Source organism: Oncorhynchus kisutch, linkage group LG28 (assembly GCF_002021735.2).
Source record: "Oncorhynchus kisutch isolate 150728-3 linkage group LG28, Okis_V2, whole genome shotgun sequence".
NCBI lineage: Eukaryota > Metazoa > Chordata > Actinopteri > Salmoniformes > Salmonidae > Oncorhynchus > Oncorhynchus kisutch.
Window position 1 is genome coordinate 15248453 of NC_034201.2, and position 22957 is coordinate 15271409.

The window sequence follows — 22957 nt, forward strand, 5'->3', positions numbered from 1 at the left end:
TTCTCAACCCCATAGAAAATCTTTGGAGGGAGTTGAAAGTCCGTGTTGCCCAGCAACAGCCCCAAAACATCACTGCTCTAGAGGAGATCTGCATGGAGGAATGGGCCAAAATACCAGCAACAGTGTGTGAAAACCTTGTGAAGACTTACAGAAAACGTTTGACCTCTGTCATTGCCAACAAAGGGTATATAACAAAGTATTGAGATAAACTTTTGTTATTGACCAAATACTTATTTTCCACCATAATTTGCAAATAAATTCATTAACAATCCTACAAAGTGATTTTAAAAAAAAATCTAATTTTGTCTGTCATAGTTGAAGTGTACCTATGATGAAAATTACAGGCCTCTCTCATCTTTTTAAGTGGGAGAACTTGCACAATTGGTGGCTGACTAAATACTTTTTTGCCCCACTGTAGTCATCCCAGGGCAGTGGAGACTCCTCTGATTCTAATATGAAACGTTTCCTATACTTAGATGAGTTGCAAAGACAGACAGAATCCTAGTATTGAGGTCAAAACAATATTATGTTTCCCCCCCTTTTATTTAATATTTAATGATTTAATGAATGGTCTTGTCTGTGGACTAAATACTGTATGTCTGTGCTTTTCTTAAAGCCATCCCATGTTACCCCTTTCTTCATCTCTCCAACCAAGCTCCCAGTTATTGTTGGCTTCTGATTCAAATCCCTTGTGCTTGCCTCTGAGGCAGTCAGTAACCACTCCTGTCTACCTGCTGGCATTGATAAGACCACACAACCAACCAGGCCAGTGCTCTGTTACCGCTCGTCTCCTGGAATCTCCCCCATGACGACTTAGTCTATGTTCCACCAGGTCACTCAGTGGTAGAAAGAACGGTACGGTGTGTTGGAACAGCAAAGCTGCTGGTTATCCTCAACCACTTGTCCTATTAGCCTAAAGCATATTTTCTCCTCATCCTGTGCTGTGTTTCTTTAATTTATCTTATTTAATTTATTGGATTATTGTTCAATTGAATTATTATTCTTGTGAGAGTTTTTTTTCAACTGAAGTTTATGTGTTGGTGGAAGTCTGAGACTTCCAAGGTTGATAGTGCTAATAATCACCTCTCTCCATCATGCTTCTGAGAGTTACAAAAGTGACAGCTATGGGTCTAGTGAACACTGGAGCTCAGAGTCCATGGGGATTGGGAGTGACAGGTGCACAGGAGTCATTATCATACTGTTAAGACCTTTCAATGATTTCTGTGGATTGGTTCAAGTGGGTGGATGTCAACATTTCTTTTGACAAATACCTACTATTATCAATTGTTACAGTAGCCTAGGCCTATAATGAAATTATGACATTTGAATTGCAAATTGACACAGTCCAATAGAACAACCATTGCAACCCGAAAGCAGTGTCTGTTCATGTTCCTTTTGTTGAGTATTTCAGGGCTGTGATTGTAACTATGTTTTGATGAGCAAGTGTCACGAGGTTAGGACACCCATTTTAAAGCATAGATAGGAACAATAAATGATGAGCCCCCAATTTGCGTCTGTGGTATGTTCTTCTATGCATGAAGCACCGCCCAGGCTTTTGCTCCCCACTACGCAGGGAGAGATGCAGCAGCAGCATTCTACAGTGGCTACGTTACCGTCACAATTTTAGTGCATGCCACGACGCTACCTGCTAATGCAAAACGGCACTCAAATCGTCAAATCGGGAAACTAGCAGACTACGGGTGTCAGAGTGGAAAGGGAAATAACGGTGGAAACTCTGATGATGATGAGGATGATGATGGTGAGGATGATTCTGTAAGAGTTCTAAACATGAATACAATATTATGTGAAAGAGGAGATAGTTAGAGATTTATATATTTTTCCTTGCATTTGGATAAAATTATGAACAGTCACACAAAATGTTGGTGTACAATAATCTGCACCTTAACCGATTGCATTTTGTTGCGCTCATGTACTACATTATGACCTTGGATATGAAAATTATATTTTGTATGATCGTAATCATCGTGTATGATGCTTATGTTTGTGTGGTTAGTGGTTGCTGATACTGTGCCTCAGTGTGCGTATGGATAATCGCAGCCCGCACGCAAGGTTAGCCCACGCACGGCGTGCAGTGGAGGCAAGGAAGTGGGAGCGAATGCGCGTTCTTATGGAGGGACACAGGGCTTCAACATGGCCTCATCACGATATGAATGGCGCTGGTATATTCTATTTTTTCTTATCTTGTTTGTGGTTTACCTTTTCTTTAACATGTCGACCATCAGTAGAATATGGCAGTCACGGAGCGCCAGATTGGTTATACAGATTTTAAGGAAAGGTTCCTTGGCCTCTGTTCCTTCGTAAACATTTTTTATTGGCATGTTGTAAAACCCACACATGTGGGTTCTGTTGATTAGCCTACTTGTCAATGGTGCTCGGTTGAAATAAATGAGGTCTTATCACATCATCTTCTTGTTCTGGTAGGATTGAAAGAACGCGATTTAATAATAGAATAGAATATATTAGAAGAATGTCATTATTCAGCATGTAAGCTCTAAATGACTGTGTAGATAACATTTTGTACTGACCAACATGTCATGTCTTGGAGCTAGTGGGCGCAATGCAAACAAACAAACAGTGTCATCTAACATACTGTAAACGAACTAGCATATAGCCTAATGTTATTATTTGCTATCGAATGTTGTCTGTCTTTAAAAAAAAATATTGACCCTGTTTGAATGGTTTTACGTTGATATTGAAGTAGTTATTATGTCTATTCTTCCATTCTTTTACTTTATCTCACTGTAGGCCCCGTGGTGCAACATATACCCATGGCTGTATTTCCATTGCTTTTAGTGAATGCCAGTGGGTAGGCCTAAATAGTATGCGTTTTTGCATCATGTTTTGCAATGTAGGCCAAATATAATGCAGTTTTCCTTTTCATAGTGACACGTCTTACAGATGCTATGAATATGATTGCATGTTTTTGTTGTGTGTGTGTTTGCAACCTAATTCAAGATAGACCTACTGTTTCTCTGCTGTATGGAATGCTTACAGTGCTGTTCATATTGCAGGGTACCAGTAAAAAAAAATGGTGATGCAAGGAGTCTCACTGGAGATAAAATAGCTGTATTGCAAAAAGGCAATGCTCTGGTAGTGTAATAACACTAATACCGTCAGTATGCAGACATTCCTTTAAAAAAAGACATGATTATTCATTAGTTGTATTATGAGGAAGCCAGAGGAAGGTTTTCATATCAAAACATGGGCGTGCATATTTAATGCAGGCAGGGGTGCATTCACATGGAGATGCATGTGGAGCAAAAATAGCTCTTTATATTCTTGAGCTTGTGAGTTATAGTGGAGAGTGAGCACTCTTGCCACATTTATCAGGGAACATGTTGACTTGTTCATTTGTATATTACTGTGAGGGCTTGTCTGTTTTCATTCTGTTGTATCTCTCACTGTTTGGGCTATCACCTTTTTTGTTTCACTCAGGATGTTATTAGGATTTCAGAGCTCAGACAAGGGCACCTGTGGTCTATTGCATAAATCTTTGTTTAAAGAAATGTTAATTATGTTAATAGCCTACATAAAGTCAGTTGGCCCTCTGTAACCTGGAATAGGTCATGACATTAACATGTGAATGGAGGGTAGGTTTTTCTCTGCATTATATATTAGAGAAACGTTGTTGAGTAAAACACACATTATGGCAAAGTTTGTTGCTTGTTTTGGGATTATGAGAAAAACAGTCACTCCAAGCAGAGCAACTACAGCTATGTTTTAGGGATTTATTGACCATAACAGCTTGGCTGTGTAATCCGGGTCAATGCACAAATGTAGTATCTACCAGCCTGCACCCTGTTTCAATATGGTGCTCCTGCTCCCTTTAGCCTGCATTTCATTCCAGCCATCTACACAAAGCTCTAGCCAACTACACAAAGCTATTGCCAACTACACAAAGCTGTAGCCAACTACACAAAGCTCTCTAGAGCAATAGGCTATCCTTTATGTTTATATTCAGCTTTTTACACTATACTGTAGATTGTTGAGTTTAGAGACAAGAAGAGATTTGGTTGATTTTTCTATTTTCTGGGCATATTTAACTGCTTTTCTTAGTAGTTTGACTGAACCGTGTACTACTGATCATCTTATGTAACATGTATATTTTACACTGGGGAGAAGTGTATTATGTACAGTAAATCTGTTTTAGACAGAATAAGGCCAATTACAGATTTTGCCGACAAACCCAGGGCCATTTTGTGAGAGGGAGTGGAAAGACGAAAAGTGGCACAGGTGTAATAAAATATTTTAACCATTGTGGGTGATACAATTAATAGGGTCATCAAACTGAATTTGTCTTGTTTGACCTGGCTTATACTGTGGCAATACGGATGTGGAAATATTACCACAATCATTCCTCTTCATGAGACTTCATTTGAGTAGTTTTAGATCTCCCCACTTTAATGTCTAAACCCTAGATTAAGATTGATCATCTGCAGAAGGAAGTACTCCCTCAGAGTGGACACAAATAGGCATGTGTCTGTTAGGGTATCATCCCTGAGTCATCTCTACCCACTACTCGATCTTATACTTAATCATATTGCAGTGTCCATCGGTGGTATGATCAATGGTGGAATGAAACTTTGGTGTCTTTTAGTTAGTTGGTTGTGTTTGTCGGGGCACTTATGGTGGATTTAATATTGGAGAAGATTAGAGCAAATCTGAACAAATGGGAAAGAAGAAGTCATCCACCATTGTTTATCACTTTGGCATTAATTATAATGCCTAATTTGTTAGGTTAATCTCACTTAATCAAAGATGTTTAATTCTTCATAATACTGGTAATACGTAGAAAAAATAAAGTATATATATTTACATACCAGTCAAAAGTTTGGACACACCTACTCATTCAAGGGTTTTTCTTTATTTTTTACTATTTTCTACATTGTAGAATAATAGTGAAGACATCACAACTATGAAATAACACATATAGAATCATGTAGTAACCAAAAAAGTGTTAAACAAATCTAAATGTAGTTTATACAGTGGGGCAAAAAAGTATTTAGTCAGCCACCAATTGTGCAAGTTCTCCCACTTAAAAAGACGAGAGAGGCCTGTAATTTTCATCATAGGTACACTTCAACTATGACAGAAAAAATTAGAGAAAAAATCCAGAAATTCCCATTGTAGGATTTTTAAATGAATTTATTTGCAAATTATGGTGGAAAATAAGTATTTGGTCAATAACAAAAGTTTATCTCAATACTTTGTAATATACCCTTTGTTGGCAATGACAGAGGTCAAACGTTTTCTGTAAGTCTTCACAAGGTTTTCACACACTGTTGCTGGTATTTTGGCCCATTCCTCCATGCAGATCTCCTCTAGAGCAGTCATGTTTTGGGGCTGTCGCTGGGCAACACGGACTTTCAATTCCCTCCAAAGATTTTATATGGGGTTGAGATCTGGAGACTGGCTAGGCCACTCCAGGACCTTGAAATGCTTCTTACCGAAGCCACTCCTTCGCTGCCCGGGCGGTGTGTTTGGGATCATTGTCATGCTTAAAGACCCAGCCACGTTTCATGCCCTTGCTGATGGAAGGAGGTTTTCACTCAAAATCTCACGATACATGGCCCCATTCATTCTTTCCTTTACACAGATCAGTCGTCCTGGTCCCTTTGCAGAAAAACAGCCCCAAAGCATGATGTTTCCACCCCCATGCTTCACAGTAGGTATGGTGTTCTTTGGATGCAACTCAGCATTCTTTGTCCTCCAAACACGAGTTGAGTTTTTACCAAAAAGTTATATTTTGGTTTCATCTGACCATATGACATTCTCCCAATCTTCTTCTGGATCATCCAAATGCTCTCTAGCAAACTTCAGACGGTCCTGGATATGTACTGGCTTAAGCAGGGGGACACGTCTGGCACTGCAGGATTTGAGTCCCTGGCGGCGTAGTATGTTACTGATGGTAGGCTTTGTTACTTTGGTCCCAGCTCTCTGCAGGTCATTCACTAGGTCCCCCCGTGTGGTTCTGGGAATTTTGCTCACCGTTCTTGTGATCATTTTGACCCCACGGGGTGAGATCTTGCGTGGAGCCCCAGATCGAGGGAGATTATCAGTGGTCTTGTATGTCTTCCATTTCCTAATTGCTCCCACAGTTGATTTCTTCAAACCAAGCTGCTTACCTATTGCAGATTCAGTCTTCCCAGCCTGGTGCAGGTCTACAATTTTGTTTCTGGTGTCCTTTGACAGCTCTTTGGTCTTGGCCATAGTGGAGTTTGGAGTGTGACTGTTTGAGGTTGTGGACAGGTGTCTTTTATACTGATAACAAGTTCAAACAGGTGCCATTAATACAGGTAACGAGTGGAGGACAGAGGAGCCTCTTAAAGAAGAAGTTGCAGGTCTGTGAGAGCCAGAAATCTTGCTTGTTTTTAGGTGACCAAATACTTATTTTCCACCATAATTTGCAAATAAATTCATTGAAAATCCTACAATGTGATTTTCTGGATTTTCTTTTCTCATTTTGTCTGTCATAGTTGAAGTGTACTGCCTATGATGAAAATTACAGGCCTCTCTCATCTTTTTAAGTGGGAGAACTTGCACAATTGGTGGCTGACTAAATACTTTTTTGCCCCACTGTATTTTAGATTCTTCAAAGTAGCCACCCTTTGCCTTGACATCTTTGCACACTCTATGAATAGGTAGATAAGTTGGTTAAAAACTCAGAAATGATCGCCAAGACTTGACAGTGCCCTTCTGCCCTTTTGCTAGAAGTTGAATGAGAACTAGAGTACTAATGAGCCCTTACACTCCTCTCTCACTCTTTCCCCCTCATTTTCCCTCTTTCCCCTCACCCCAATATCCCATTTTCCCTCTCCTCTCTCCTCTCTTCTCTTTCCCATCTCACTTCCCTTCTCTCCTCTCCCCTATCCGCACCCACACAGTTGATCAGTGGAGGATCCATCGTCAGCGCTGAGGCAGTATGGGATCATGTCACCATGGCCGACAGGGAGTTGGCATTTAAGGCGGGGGATGTAATCAAGGTCCTCGATGCATCAAATAAGGACTGGTGGTGGGGACAGATTGACGATGAAGAAGGATGGTTCCCAGCCAGCTTTGTGAGGGTGAGTGGAGCCATCAACGATTTTCTCATTCTGTGCTGCAAAAGTGTCTTGCCTCTCAACCAGTACACAAGGGTTCACCACCTATTCACAATGGTGTGATGGATTACAGTGTTAGGGAGTAGTAAACTACACAGAGTTCAACTAGTAATTTAACTACATTTTGCAGTAGCTTGGTGGTAGTTGAACTAAATTCAAATCTATGTAGTGTTTTCAGTAGACAATAAAAGTTGTTTTTGCCTTGTAGCGGTGTAGCTAACTACTAGAACTACACACTACCTTTTTTGGGGGGCAATAGTTTATTTTATTTTTCGGCATCAGACCTGCCTAATTCTAACTTTAAACATCGTTTTTGTGTTTAATAGGCTAAAAACAATTCTGTTAATGTATGACCCCAGAGTGAGCTGTTCTTGCAGTTTGTAGAAATTTCAGATCTATGTAATAATTTTTCGCGAAGTAGTTTGGATGAAGTGAACTATTTTTTCAAAGTAACTTTAGCTAAGTAAACTATATTTTTCTTCAGGGTAGCTTTAGTATAGCGTAACTTCTTCCTGTGTGAAGTAATAGGTAGCTTGGTAAACTACATTTTCAGAGTAACTTCCCCACTTCTCATTTAACACTGCCTTATCATTGATAATTATTGATCAACTGCCCCGTTTTGAAGGCAGATATTTTAGGCTTTGATGATGATGATTTGATATTGACAAAAATATGATTATGCCATGGTAATCTCACAGCAACTAAACATTTTTACTAGTCTCCAAATGAAATACTGTGAAAACAAGAAGACATCAGAAAAGTGAGGAGTTAATACCTGGTGGTTATCACTACTAGCCTTCTCACTCTGCTACAAATGAGTCTGAATGAGGTATGTCATGTTTTTCTCTCCGAAGGTTGAACCCCACCTACCACAACCTCAAACAAAACAGGTTTTCTATATCAACCCTATAGCAGCTCCAAGGTTCCAAAACACAACTACCAAGGTGCGTTTAATAGTTTCAGCAAGAACTTCAAAGCATCTGTTTTAACTAGCATCTCACTGCACATTGGACCACCCCATATCTAACATCTTGTAGCTTTGATACTACTGCTTCCATTTGCCGACAACACCATGCTTCAAGTGTCAAGCTTGTAATGGCATTAAGGTTAAACTATGGTACCTCAAACAAGTATAGAGAGTAGCTATTGTTAATTCTTAATTGGAAAAGTACTTCCACCAAAATCTAAACAAACAAATAGAAATGTGTTCATTTCCAACTTGGGAAAAATGTAGGAAACTTTTTCCAAGTTGGCCTTGAAAGGGAGTGGTGGGCTCTGCTTTGCTCTCCACTCCCTCTCACACACTCTATCTATCTCTCCCCACTCAATCTCTTTCTTTCATTCTCCCTTCACTCTTATTCTCACTATCTTCTCTCTCACTAAACTGAAAAGCAGGCACTGAAGCACTGATTCATCTCAGATCTGAATGATGAAACATGTATGACCACCCTGTTAGCAGAGGACAGGGCATACCAAACAGGTGGAGAAAAGGATTGATGAGTGACTCAAATAAAAGCTATTTAATGGTTATTTTATATAACTGGATTTGTTGGCATGTTGGAAGTTATTTTCAGTACATTTTCTAAAATCTTAAGAGCATTTCTGGATTATTGTACCAATCCAATGAATTTACCATACAGCTTTTGTCCACTGGTCCAAGGAAACAGAGAGAGTGGGCCCTAAACAGACACCCATGGACAATGAACTCAGGCTGAGATAAACTGTGTACACAGAGTACCATCAAGCACTGAGACAGACCCATCGGCAGGATAAAGTGACTTAGGGGGCACTTGAAATCGGCGAAGGGGAAACAATTTTGGGGGTTCTTGCATTGGAATTATATTGAATTCCGCGTATATAATCATGCTATACCACAATAAACATCAAGTTCAAATGATGAGATCATTGAGTGATTTTGAAATTTGTAGCCTATCTCTGCTGTGCTGTTAAAGCACAGTGGACAGTACCCTACGGCTAGGCCGTTTTGGTAATGAGTATAGGCTACAAGATAGATAGAGCAATTCATCTTTTCAAACAGCATATGTGAATGCAGCCATACATACAGCTCTTACCCAAATAATACAAACTTAGTGATGAAAGTAGTAGCCTAGTTATTCATGCATGCAAACAAAAATACTGAATAGCATACTCTTAAATCTGTTTTGCTTAGATCAGCAGTGGTTTCCCCTTTTTCAGATCTAGAAAGCCATTGCTCTCTGGGTTAAGGACACACAGGGCCTCCACCAGTTGGCTGTTGTGTTCGCTAAATCGTTCCGACATTTCTGACTCGTGCTGAAGAACAGTCTTTTACACTCAGTCTCTTCTCCTCTGTCCTACTGGCCTACTGTACTGTCCACCAGATATTGCTGGAGATTTGTACTTACCTAACTGTGTAATTTGCTTGGAGCTGGTGGTGGTGCATCGTATCCTTTGGTACTATCAATAGAATTCTTCCAGTTAGAATACCCAGCTTGGGTGAAGGCTTTGTCTGCGTTGTTTGGGAAACAAATTGCAGCATCTCCAGTAACCGATTATTTCAGCCACTCTCTTCCTATGAACCAGATGCTATTACATTAATGTTTTTGGGACAGGAAACTTGCGACTAGGGCAGGATTCTAGGCTAACCTGGGATGGCTCCTCTGTTCCAAGATCATCAGGAACAGTGGGGGTGGCTGTGGTGGAGCCATTATCCTAGCGGCGTTTGTGGAAGGATGCTAGCTACAGCTAGCTAAGAGTAAAGCAGCTTCAACGGTAAACTTGACCCCAACATTATAAATCAAAATCATATATTACAGACGGAGGCGTATCACGGTCACTTAGCCTACCACAAAGATGAGAGAAGTGTTTTTTCACACTTTATATGTAAACCCAAAAGAATCACACCTAACCGCCCTGTGCTTTCCATAGCCCCCCTACACACACTGCAGTGCGCCCTGTCCATTGTGCTGACAGCGCAGCGGAGATACAGATTTTTTCCCCCTGTAACCTGTCACTCAATATTTTAATATAGGAACTTAAAACTTAAACTGAGGGGGCTAAAGTTTGAACTGAGGGAGCTAACTCTTCGAGCCGGCCCACACTGAGACCAGATGTCTGGAAAAGATTACTTACAACAGAGGCCATTTGTGACTCTTGTATGGCCACATCAGAAGGGTCCCATGACTCTATGTATATTAAGGCAGGGTCTAGTGTTTGTAACATATATTGGCATATGCTTTATATCCATCTTCTTTATGTGCGGTCTCTCAAAGTGTGTTTGGTTACCCAAGTAGTGATAAAGGACAAAACAGCACAACCAATAACTAACTTAGAGTAGCTGGTCTCATTAATGACCACCATCAAAGTTAAACAACTACTTCATATTTGCAAACAAACAGATATCATATATGTCAGGACGATTGAGCAAAACTTTCTGGAGTAAATGTTTAAGCCTCATCTTTTTTTATTTGACTGAATCTACAGACTGATCTCATCTCATTTCATGTGTTGATTTTCTTTGTGTGACAAGAAATAGTAAGAGAATTCTATGGGAACATAGTACCCTCATATCCTAGATGGCAATGTGCCCATTAACAACACAGTTGCGTCATGGCTGGCTTTGAAATGTGTATTCTCCTGAAAAACATCATGATTATGTAGATGTGCATTAGGAGTCAGCTACCTACCCTGTGTTCTCTGGCAAGGATGCTAAAATTAGTTCCCTTTGAGGATTACACAAAGTGACAGTTCATTCTTTGAGATGCCTTCAAGCAACCGATGCACAAATGCGCTCACAACTCCTGCAACTTCTTCAACTAGGAGGTATCAGATTGTAATCAAACAATGAATACTGCGTAGAAGGACTTCATATACATCTTTTCATGGTTTTATCCCTTTTGTAATGCAATGTTATTTCTTATCTGTGTGTGTGTTAACCAACACTTAATTTCTTTCCAAGAACACCCAAATCCATGTCCAAAAGATCCACCTTTAGTCTGTAATATCATATTATGACGATTAAAAAGAAAAGGTGGAATTCCATATCACTTTCAGTTTAATAACCACGGCAGCATCATAGAAAGGTTTGTACCTCAGTTTCAGCTTTCTACTCAACAGCTTTCTACTCGACATAGTCACAGCACTTTATGAATAAAAAAATAACACGTTTTTGACAAGTTGGGTGTTTCACTGTGAGTGTTCCTCAGTTACTCTAGTGCAGGGATGGGTAACTTTGATGGGGGGGCCACCAAAAAATCTGAACTCATCTTGAGGTGCCGCAGTGGCTCGCAGGACTGCCTACCTACATCCATACACACACATGCAGTTAGAGCCAGCCCTAGCCTTATGGGGGCCCTAAGCAAATGTTTTTGGTAATTTGGCAAATCGACCTTGATTAGTACATCTTTAGATAGCTTTAAATGCTGACATTGGCTAATGGAGTGACTGTCAGTGACTGAGATAACAAGAGACAAACTGCTGATGCACAACCAAATTCCTAAATTGCGCTTTGTGTATTCTACTATTGATCCGTGGGCCTACAAAAGGCGCGTCACGACCAGTTGCATCCCTGCTCTATTGAGTCCTGATATTTGTGTTCGATGTAAACATATGAAAACTGTTAATTTACAGAACTACAGTGCCTTCTGAACATATTCATACCCATTGACTTATTCAACATTTTCTTGTCTTACAGCCTGAATTCAATTTTCACCCAAGTGAAAACATGTTTTTATAAATTGTTTCAGATATTTTTAAAATTAAATGCAGAAATATCAAATGTACACACTGTAAGTATTCCCACCCATTTGCAATGAGAGTTCAAATTGAGCTCAGGTGCATCCAGTTTCCATTGATCATCCTTAAGACGTCATCTAATAGTTTGGACGTAATTTAGAAAGAAACACACATCATTGTAAGGTTTCACAGTTGACAGTGCATGTCAGAGCAGAAACTGTACCATGAAGTCCAAGGAACTGTCTGTAGAGGCATATATCTGGGGAAGTGTATAAAACCATTTCTAGAGTGTTGAACGTTTCCAGGAGCACAGTGCTTTCCATCATTGGGAAATTTAAAGAATATGGAACTACCCAGACTCCGTCTAGAGCTGGCCGTCCAACCAAACTGAGCAACCGGGAAATAATGCAAACCATTCTGTGGTCTGATGAGACAAAGAATTTAACTTTTTGGCCTGAATGCAAAGCACTATGTCTGGAGAAAACAAGGCACAGCCCATCACTCGTCTAACACCTGATGCTTTTTAGCAGCAGGGACTGAGAGACTGGTAAGGATAGAGGGAGGAATATATGAAGCCAAATACAGGCAAATTCTGGATGAGAACCTGCTTCAGAGTGCAAGCTACCTGAAACTGGGGCTCAGGCATTTTGTTCCAACAGGACAATGGCCCTAAGCATACAGCCAAAGCAACGCTGGATTGGCTTCAGAACAAGAATGTGAAAGTCCTTGAGTGGGCCAGCCAAAGGCCAGACTTGAATCCCATTGAAATCTGTGGTAAGACTTGAAGATTGCTGTTCACCGCCACTCCCCATCAAACTTAACAGAGCTTGAGAAATCCAGATGTGCAAAGCTGATGCAGACACACCTAAGACGATTCAAAGCTGTAATCACTGCCAAAGGTGCTTCTACGAAGTATTGACTCAGGGGTTTGAATACGTATGTAAATGAGATATTTCTCTATTTCATTTTCAAGAAATGTGCAAAAATGTCTAAAACATGTTTTCACTTTGAGTAGCTTTGGTGAAAGGTGCCCAGAGTAAACGGCCTGCTCCTCAGTCCCAGTTGCTAATATATGCATAGTATTATTAGTATTGGATATAAAACACTCTGAAGTTTCTAAAACGGTTTGAATGATGTCTGTGAGTATAACAGAACTCATATGGCAGGCAAAAACCTGAGAAGAAATCTGAGGTTGGTCGATTTTCAACCCAGCCCCTATTGAATATTGGTTATGTTGCACTTCCTAAGGCTTCCACTAGATGTCAACCGTCTTTAGAAACTTGAATGAGGCTTCTACTGTGATGTGGGGCCGGATGGGAGCTGTTTGAGTCAGTGGTCTGGCAGAGAGCCAGGTCCTGGTCACGCGCATTTCACATGATAGCGACCTGCATTCCATGGCTTTTCTACAGACAATGGAATTCTCCGGTTGGAACGTTATTGAAGATTTATGATAACAACATCCTAAAGATTGATTCTATACTTAGTTTGACAAGTTTCTTCGACCTGTAATATAACTTTTAGAAGTTTTCGTCCGACGTTCGGCTGGACCTGCACGAGCATTTGGATTTGTGTACTAAACGTCCTAACAAAAGTAGCTACTTGGACATAAATAATGGACATTATTGAACAAATCAAACATTTATTGTGGAACTAGGATTCCTGGGAGTGCATTCTGATGAAGATCATCAAAGGTAAGGGAATATTTATAATGTTATTTCTGATTTCTGTTGACTCCAACATGGCGGATAATCTTGTTTTTTTTCTGAGCGCCGTCTCAGATTATTTTGCATGTTTTGCTTTTTCCGCAAAGTTTTTTTGAAATCTGACACAGCGGTTGCATTAAGGAGTGGTATATCTATATTTCCATGTCTAACAATTGTATTTTCATCGACATTTATAATGAGTATTTCTGTAAAATGATGTGGCTCTCTGCAATATCACCGGATGTTTTTGGAACGAGTGAATGTAACGCGCCAATGTATACTGAGTTTGTTTTTATATAAATATGAACTTTATCAAACAAAACATACATGTATTGTGTAACATGAAGTCCTATGAGTGTCATTTGATGAAGATCATCAAAGGTTAGTGATTCATTTTATCTCTATTTGCGCTTTTGTGACTCCTTTCATTAGCTGGAAAAATGGCTGGGTTTTTCTGTGAGTTGGTGATGACCTAACATAATCGTTTGTGGTGCTTTCGCTGTAAAGCCTATTTGAAATCGACACTGTGGTGGGATTAACAACAATATTACCTTTAAATGGTATGAAATACATGTATGTTTGAGGAATTTTAATTATGAGATTTCTGTTGTTTCGAATTTGGCGCCCTGCACTTTCACTGGCTGTTGTCATATCGATCCCGTTAACGGGATTGTAGCCCTAAGAAGTTTTAAGGGGTACCGTGTGTAGATGGGTGAGGAAAAAAATTAATGTCATCCATTTTGAATTCAGGCTGTAACACAACAAAATGTGGAATAAGTCAAGGGGAATTCATATTTTTTTAAGGCACTGTATGTGGTGTATATATATATTGTTCATTAGGTTAAGTTATAACATGGTCTATCACTATCAATTTGAACATGGCTCCAATGGGAAACAGACGTTCAGGAGCCACTGTTGAAACACAGGGATTATACAGTGCGGTCTATCAACTGTCCCATTTATCAGTAGCAAAACTCTGTTTTAAATTCCCCCTATCTCTGCCGTACATCGTGTGAGCGCTCTTGCTTAAAGCTCTATTGTGCAGTCACAGTGGTGTACTCAGCCTAACTTGCAATTTCATGCTTGTTTATTTTTCTTGTTTCGATGCATGCTGTTGCTTTAACTCAACCCATTCGATGTAAAAGCTTTTCCCCCTTGCAATGTGTTCGCTACAATTCAAGATCAATGACAACCTTTTTTTGACAGGGACCTGTTTTACAGGTGCATCAGAGGAATGAAGACCTGATGTCCAGTATATGTATATTTGTTTACTTGTATGTTTGTAACAGGTGTTGTGTTGAATCTAATTATGATGCACAGTGTTAAACTGAAACTGAGTGGCATTGAACATTTATTTAAATTGGGAGAAAAAAGTAAATAGTATGGAGTTGTTTTTTGTATTTTAATTATATTTTAGATCATGGTTACAACCCGACCCTGATTGTTGATGCTACTGAATATTTGTCCAGGCTGACATTTTGTGTTTGGCTGTCCTCAGCTGTGGGTGAACCAGGAGGAGAACACGGCAGCAGAGACAGTTGAAGGGGCTAGCCCCAGCCCCAGTGAGGTCCAGAACGGCCATGCGGATGCCAGCCCCAGCAGCAGCGACTGCCTGTGCCAGCCCGCCCAGGACAGAGACCAGATGAGGGCCAACATAATCAATGAGATTATGAGCACAGAGCGTCACTACATCAAACACCTGAAGGACATATGTGAGGTAGGCTTGGCTGGCTAGAAGACATCTTCCAGAGACTGAAAGACATATGTGAGGTAGGCTTGGCTGGCTAGAGGACATCTTCCAGAGACTGAAGGACATATGTGAGGTAGGCTTGGCTGGCTAGAGGACATCTTCCAGAGACTGAAGGGCATATGTGAGGTAGGCTTGGCTGGCTAGAGGACATCTTCCAGAGACTGAAGGACATATGTGAGGTAGGGTTGGCTGGCTAGAGGACATCTTCCAGAGACTGAAGGACATATGTGAGGTAGGCTTGGCTGGCTAGAGGACATCTTCCAGAGACTGAAGGACATATGTGAGGTAGGGTTGGCTGGCTAGAGGACATCTTCCAGAGACTGAAGGGCATATGTGAGGCAGAGGTTAGAGACAATTACCTTGTTTTGGATCGTTATCAAACTACTATTCAAAGCATGATAAGTCAGGTTAGTAGGGATGATTCAAAATGAAATATAAGATATTTCATGAGCATGAAGGTTGAAGAAGTTTCTTTAAATATATCGAAGTACCCAGTAAACTGTATATCCAATATCTCCACAGTGCTATAACAGCGTTTGTACACTACAGTGATTAGATTATGCAGTACAGTGCTTCCCGTGTCCCTCAGAGGCAAACTTCAATCAATTGTGTTCTAGCCTAACGTAGCAGGGCAGGCGTAAAATAAACACCTGAGCAGTGTTTCTTTCTTTCTGGTCCTGATGAGAGAAGAAAAACTGTCAGGGGAGGTTCTCTTCTGTACTGTTGAACCAATCCAGTAAATGCGGAGGAGGAGTTAAGGTGAAGTGTCACCTTTTTATCAACCAATAGCGGAAGTGTTCTCTTTCCATTTCCCCCCCCAAAAAAACGGAAGCGACCCCGCAGAGGGTGATGGTGTTCCAAAGAGTAGTGACAGGGCTACAGTGTTTTAGTGAGAGATTAGAAGTGATGACTGGGGGTGTTGACCTGTAAGTGCTGGGCTCAGAAATGGTATCCCTTCCATCACATGGCACTCTTCCCCTGCATATATTGTAAAAAGCACGCCATATCTTTCACGCTCCGCCTGTCTCTGTCAAATAATGCACCCAGTAGAGTACATGAAAAAGTACTCAAAAAGCTCTTATCTGATCTATTAATTTTTAAATCAGTTTTCCCTCTGTTCCCACAGAAATATTACATAATCTGGAAATTATGCAGAGAAAAAAAAAGAGTTTAATTAACATCACATGGGAAATTGTAATGTGTAGGTGACTGTGTATTGAACTGTGATGGTCTCTTAAGTGTGAAACTATATGATTTTTTCCTGAATTATTTGAAATGTTATCTGAGAAATAAGCTCCCACAGAGGGGATAAGTTACCTAACTGAGACTCTTGCTTATAGAGCTGTAGCCATTTTCACTGCTTTTATTTTTCCCCAGGTCTTATCTGGGAAGAATTTGAATAAATAATGACTATGATGCAATCTTTGGCACTGATGCCTTTTTTATGCTAAGACAAAACTGTTTAAATGCACTACAGTTAAAACATTATTTTCAGATGCCATGAAACAACCTGCAATAGCTAATATTGCATCACAACTAAAACATTTTTTCTTATTTTCTTTGCTGCGCCAGGGTTACTTCCGGCAATGTAAAAAAAGAAGAGACATGTTCAACGACGACCAGTTGAGGGTCATATTTGGGAACATTGAAGATATCTATAGATTTCAAATGGGCTTTGTCAGAGACCTGGAGAAGCAGTACAATACAGAAGAACCTCATCTCAGTGAAATAGGTCCCTGCTTCCTAGAGCATGTAAGCATTTTTGTATCTCTCAGAATTTCAAGTGTTTTTTAAATGTAATCCCTCACAATAGATTTGAGTAGACCTTGTGTATCATACATACATGCCCATTTTCTCATCCTTTGTCTTACATCTGAGAACCTTGATGATGGCAGTTCCCTTTGGTTATTAGTTTCAATGGCAAACGTTAGGAAATCCCAAAAAATAAAAACATTTGTAGCTGGTTTCAGCATTTTAGATATACTGTACACATTTATCTGTTTACAGCAAGATGGCTTTTGGATATATTCGGAGTACTGCAACAACCACGTTGATGCCTGCATGGAGCTCTCTCGACTGATGAAGGATGGCCGCTATCAGCAATTCTTCGAGGCATGTCGCCTGGTGCAGCAGATGATTGACATCGCCATTGACGGTTTCCTGCTCACGCCCGTCCAGAAGATCTGCAAGTACCCTCTGCAGCTGGCAGAGCTGCTCAAGTACACTGTCCAGGAGCACAGGTACCTGTCCCTCAGCCTCAATGTCACATCAAAGATTTACATTCACCTCTGTGTTATGATGAACGATGTTTCTACTGATAAAGATCCTTCTGGAATGAATGGTCCTTTATGCTCTCAGGCTAATTGTATGAGACATGAGGGTGCCATGAGGGTGTGAGGAACCTAGACGTGGATGCTAAGCTAAAAGTATTTTGTGAAGTGAAGTCTATGATAGAGACGTGGCACGGTTTGAATGCCTGACTATTTACAGTACTATGGTTGGCCTTGTATTCCTTATTTTTCTTAAGTCGCCACCACTGTAACATTGTGTCGTCATCCCCTCCTCTTGTAGTGACTACCGTTATGTCGCTGCAGCGCTGGCCGTAATGAGGAATGTCACTCAGCAGATTAACGAGCGGAAGCGTCGCCTGGAAAACATTGAGAAGATAGCACAGTGGCAGGCGTCTGTGCTGGACTGGGAGGTAGGGCTGAGACAGAGTGACAGGAATGAGGAACAAACAGGCACTGTGGGACAAACATACGCCGAGCTGTTTTAGTTGAATGTTTTGCTCTGGCAACTCACTCCTTTGCTACTGCACTAGTTTGTGTTGGTCAGAGTTTGTATTTTACAATGCACATCTTTTGATAAGCTGTCAAGTAGAGCCTATTTGAAGGCTTGGAGAGGCAAGAAGCTGTTTATTCTTTGAAAGGAAAATATATCTCTCCAATCTCTCCTTTTGGAAATAAGAAAACACAGACTTGTCAAATGCAGTGCATTTTGAAGCACTCCGTTTCATCAGGATGAAACTAGTCAGGAGTGAGAAGAGGAAGTGGATGAATCTGTTTCGCTAGACTTGAACCTGTATTTGATATGAGAGAGAGCTAGCGTTATCCGGTCACTCTGACCTAGTTGAAGAGAGTTTTTCCAGAGTTGCGCAGTCACTGAGGTACTGTAATTATGTCAAGTAAAAAATGTTGTATTTGATTCTTCTCTCAAGATCTAAAGTGTCAACGTTAATGAGATGAAGCCTGTCTTACCAATCTGTATCTTATCAGACACTTTTCTAATTTCATAAGCATAAAAGGATTCAGTTTTGATGACTATGTATCACAGACCATTATTGATCCTGTTTAAAGATTTGAACGTCTTGTATTTCTCTGCAGGGGGATGATATTCTAGACAGGAGTTCAGAGCTGGTCTACACTGGGGAGATGTCATGGATCTACCAGCCGTATGGGCGGAGTCAGACTAGGGTCTTCTTCCTGTTCGACCATCAGATGGTTCTGTGTAAAAAGGTAAGGTGGCCACATCTGGGTTACAAATACAATTTAATTGATCGGAATCAGTCTTGGCGAACCACAAACCACCGTTTGTGAATAAAACATGGCAACAAAGTCAGTAGGTGTGTGTACCTCCCAGGTTCAAGGCGAATGAAGGTCACGGCTTGAAAAAGAGAATCACGTCACCAGCTTGGTGTGCCTAAGGGGTAATGATTTATTGTGCAAAACAGAAAGTCTCACAGGATTGTAAGAGAAAATGCTTAGCCTCAGCAGTGTGGTGACAGAGACAGAGCTTTAGGACAGTATGACTGCAGTTTTTATGACCAAACATGCTTGTTGGATAGTTTATATGACAGCAATTCTTATTTACTCCCCAATACCAACAAGACATTTGAGTCATATTCACAAATCTCTACAACTATGAAAAAATAATCATCTCAAGAAAAAAATGCAAATGTCTTGAGAGATTCTGAAATGTCATGTTAAGAAATTCTCAATTAATGAAGTGCTTAGCTCTTAAACCCACAATCAATCCCATTGTTTAGGTACGAGTCTTTATAAAAGCTTAATCATTCAAATATGATGGTAGCTCTCACAAACTTGTAGCTTGAAATGAAAATGGTCAGGAACACAATTCTTTCATTCAGCTCCTGAAATGGAATGAACCCTGTGGTACAGAATATTTTGTCCCTTGAAGTAACAGACCTTGATGGCCATACTGTACATCCCGAGTCACCTCTGCTTGAGATCTTATCTTTGATCTCCATCGCCTCAGAACTGTGATTGATTCCTGCTTCTGACGTGGATGGCAACAGTGTTGTTACATAAGAGAGGCCGTCATGTCCAAAGAGAAGTGAGGGGTAGCTGACAGGCTTACAGTACAGGACACAGGGCTGTTGTGTCCCTCACAGTTTACCGCTGGCAGCTGCGACAAGTGTGACGCAAGCTCTCAGAGGGGAAAGGAATACAGGAGTACGCAGCAGTAGCAGCAGCATCACTAATGGGGAAGGGATGCCTGGAATCTGGAGCAGCTGCTTACAGCATGGACCCCTGTCTGTCACAGGGAAATTGATAGGGTGCAATTATTTCTTCCTGACTGCCAGAAATTGAAGCCTTTTCATTTCCTGTCTGTCACCTGGGTTTCGCAGTACCTTGCTAGTGTTCAAAGCACTAGTGTAGATGATTCAAAGTCAATTAGAATCGGCTCTCTACTTAGTTTTCCCTTCCACTCCTCCCTCCCTTCCTTTTCCTTCAGGACTTGATACGACGAGACATTCTGTACTACAAGGGCCGCATCAATATGGACAGGTACAATGTAGTTGATGCCGTAGATGGGCGGGATGATGACTTCAACGTGAGTGTGAAGAACGCGTTCAAGCTGAGTAATAAGGACTCAGACGAGATCCACATCTTCCTGGCCAAGAAGCTGGAGGAGAAACTTCGCTGGCTCAGAGGTTTCCATGAGGAACGCAAGATGGTGCAAGAGGATGAAAAAATAGGTGCGTATGTGAAAGAAATGGTAATTTGCACAACAAATGAAAATGGTAAATGAAAACAACAATAGCAATGATTTATATTTTTCAGGGTTTGAGATATCAGAGTATCAGAAGCGGCAAGCTGCAATGACAGTGCGAAGAATGACCAAACAGAAAGGTAAATACACACTTAACCAAGTTTTACTAACTGGTTTTTAGTCCATCTGTAGTGCATCTCTCTCCTCCTTAATATCTCTCTCCTCCCAAATTGTAGGCCATAGGTCTGTGCCCCCTGGATACCCCCCTCCTATGGACCCCATGAATCCAGGACAGTACTTAGTTGGAGACAGCATGGAACAATCAGAATTTGAATTCCCTGAACCTGAAAGGTGCAAGTCTCCATTCTGGCAGAGCTTCAGCAGGTTAACCCCCTTTAGGAAATAGAGAAGAGATAGTTTAGAAAGACCACCTTATTTTTTTTTAGAAGCACTATTCTAATTCAATTGTGACTTTTTTAAAGGGAAATCTGAACACAATAGTATTTGGATTGTCACACATTTAGCTTGTGAGCATCTCATTAATGACTGTACTGTTATAATCACTTTACCTGTATGAGTGCAATGACTACTAGCAACACAACTACCACAGTGAACCACACCTTTGGATCCTGAGAAACCTTCCTGTCTCCTGAACTGTGAGAATGTTTTTGTGACCTCTACTAATCCTTGTACAGTGGAAAAGGGAATCGCAGGTTTCAAGAAAGAACACACTGAACATTAATTTTGTGTCCACATTTAAAAATGAGGAAGCGCTAGTCATACATTGATCTTTATGCCAAATCTGGTTGTGTCCTACAGTTCACTGTGACCTTAATGGGCATTTTATAGGTTTCTCTTCTTTTATTTTCTTGTTTTTGTTAAAATGTAAAATGCTGGCCAAATGCATCAATCTTGTATTGTTTTTGTTATTATTTATTAAAATTGTATTTTTGTTAATTTGTAATGCATGATGAAGTCCAATACAGGTATTCTATGTGCAATTATATTCTTACGGGTCAAAGGAAAAGAGAATCAGCATCATCAACTTCAATGTGACTCATTCATATACTTTACATCTTGTTGTTTCCTCTAGGATCTTCAGTCTGATAGGAATACCATCTTGAGTTGTTCTCCTAATGGTCATTCACACTGATTTTACATAACCAGGATGGAAGTTTGAGACCTGATATTACAGTATATTCAGCTATCATATAGTATACTACTTTCTTTACCACCTTACAGTTATTGTATAATACTATGTGGTTATAGTTGCACTTACATAAGATGCACCTGTGATTTCTTCAGGTAGAAGAGTCCGCTAGAATGCCCTTCAACCAAGTCATTCAACAAAGATTGCGATCTCATAAGAGTCTAACATAGGCTTACCATTACGATAGTTCCAGGAAATAACCATGGTTAAAGCCATATCCATTGGATTTATTTTAATGTGATGTTCATTGTTGATAGTGAGAGCTTTATTGCTTAGGACAAGAAACGAATACCACTTTGTTTAAAAGGAAGCCAAACTACAGTAAAAACATATTGGGAATCATTTTCCTGGGGTGGCTTTCATAGTACCAGCACAATGTTATGACATGACTGATTTTACACCTGTTATTTCAGGTTCAAGTCTTCACTTCTGCCACCAGGCTTAGATGAAGCAGGAGATGGGGGATGTTTCGGGGGGGTTCCAGTGGGTTTTCTAGGCATTATGATGGCAACTTAAATCAAAAGGTTTGCCAGAATTGAACAAATGCAAAGGGAAGGCTGGTGGTCAAGCTTGTTATCTATATTTATATTTAAAGGGTAAAAACCATTTTTAAAAGGATATTTATATGCCTAAAAAATTAACTAGGATTTAATACATTGCACTAAATACAGTGTAAAAGTGCAATATGAAAGTGTGCAGTAATATTGAAAGACAAAACGCTGTTAATATTAAGGCGTTTTTCTTGATGATCTATGTATGGAGCATTCATACAGTTTTAATAAAGTGCATTATAATGAAAAAAACGCTTAAATATCGAATTCCTAAGTGGTTTTTATTCCATTTTTTGTTTTTATTAATAATTATGGATGATTTATCATTCATTCTGTGACTATGTCTTGGAATAAATCCAAATGTGTCAACATGACTGTTTCTTTCATAGCTTAAGTTGTAATGAACCATGTTTGTTGTAAACAGATGTGCATTAACATAAACTCCAATGCAATGGATAAACACCAACATCTGATTTAATTTATCTAAAATGCCAGGTGTTGATATTTACTATTTCCTCAAAGAATCACCATCTCTCCTTATCCTTTCCTCATGATGTACCAAAAGACAAGCACACCAACTTGTAAGATAAATAATGTACAAGATCTACTATTAAAGAATAACCATTGTGTGAAGAAATCAATTTATTGACTATTGCGGGTATGTATGTTGAAAGACTATACGAAGACATTCAACTTTATGAGTAAAATTATGTTTGTAACTGTGCAAATGCAGGATAAGCTACAGTATAATTGCACTATGGCCCCCAGCTAGCTACTTAGGGAAGTGGTAGACCTGGTAGCCTGCTGGCTGTGTGTGTAACAGCTTTTCAGTTGTTTACACTAATCAGTGACGTAGTATAGCCTGCTACTGTAGCGGTTGACGACTTAATAAAGAC

The 22957-nt window shown here is 40.1% G+C and overlaps 1 protein-coding gene across 4 annotated transcripts; it reads left to right on the plus strand.

Annotated features, from left to right (window-relative positions):
• Positions 1 to 1456: 1456 nt before the first annotated feature.
• LOC109872438 (rho guanine nucleotide exchange factor 9-like) lies at positions 1457 to 22702 on the plus strand. 4 transcript variants are annotated; one of them, XM_020463644.2, is made up of 11 exons: positions 1557 to 1759; positions 6906 to 7085; positions 7976 to 8065; positions 15036 to 15254; positions 16860 to 17039; positions 17295 to 17527; positions 17859 to 17988; positions 18671 to 18802; positions 20043 to 20286; positions 20372 to 20440; positions 20537 to 22702. In XM_020463644.2, the coding sequence occupies exons 1-11, from the start codon at positions 1739 to 1741 to the stop codon at positions 20704 to 20706; spliced, it is 1668 nt and encodes a 555-aa protein (XP_020319233.1). In that variant the 5' UTR covers positions 1557 to 1738; the 3' UTR covers positions 20707 to 22702. The 4 variants fall into 4 exon arrangements, with proteins under 4 accessions (XP_020319235.1, XP_020319233.1, XP_020319234.1 ...); XM_020463645.2 differs by lacking the exon at positions 1557 to 1759 and adding an exon at positions 2048 to 2180; XM_020463646.2 differs by lacking the exon at positions 7976 to 8065 and having other exon boundaries at positions 1457 to 1759.
• The last annotated feature ends 255 nt before the right edge of the window (positions 22703 to 22957 follow it).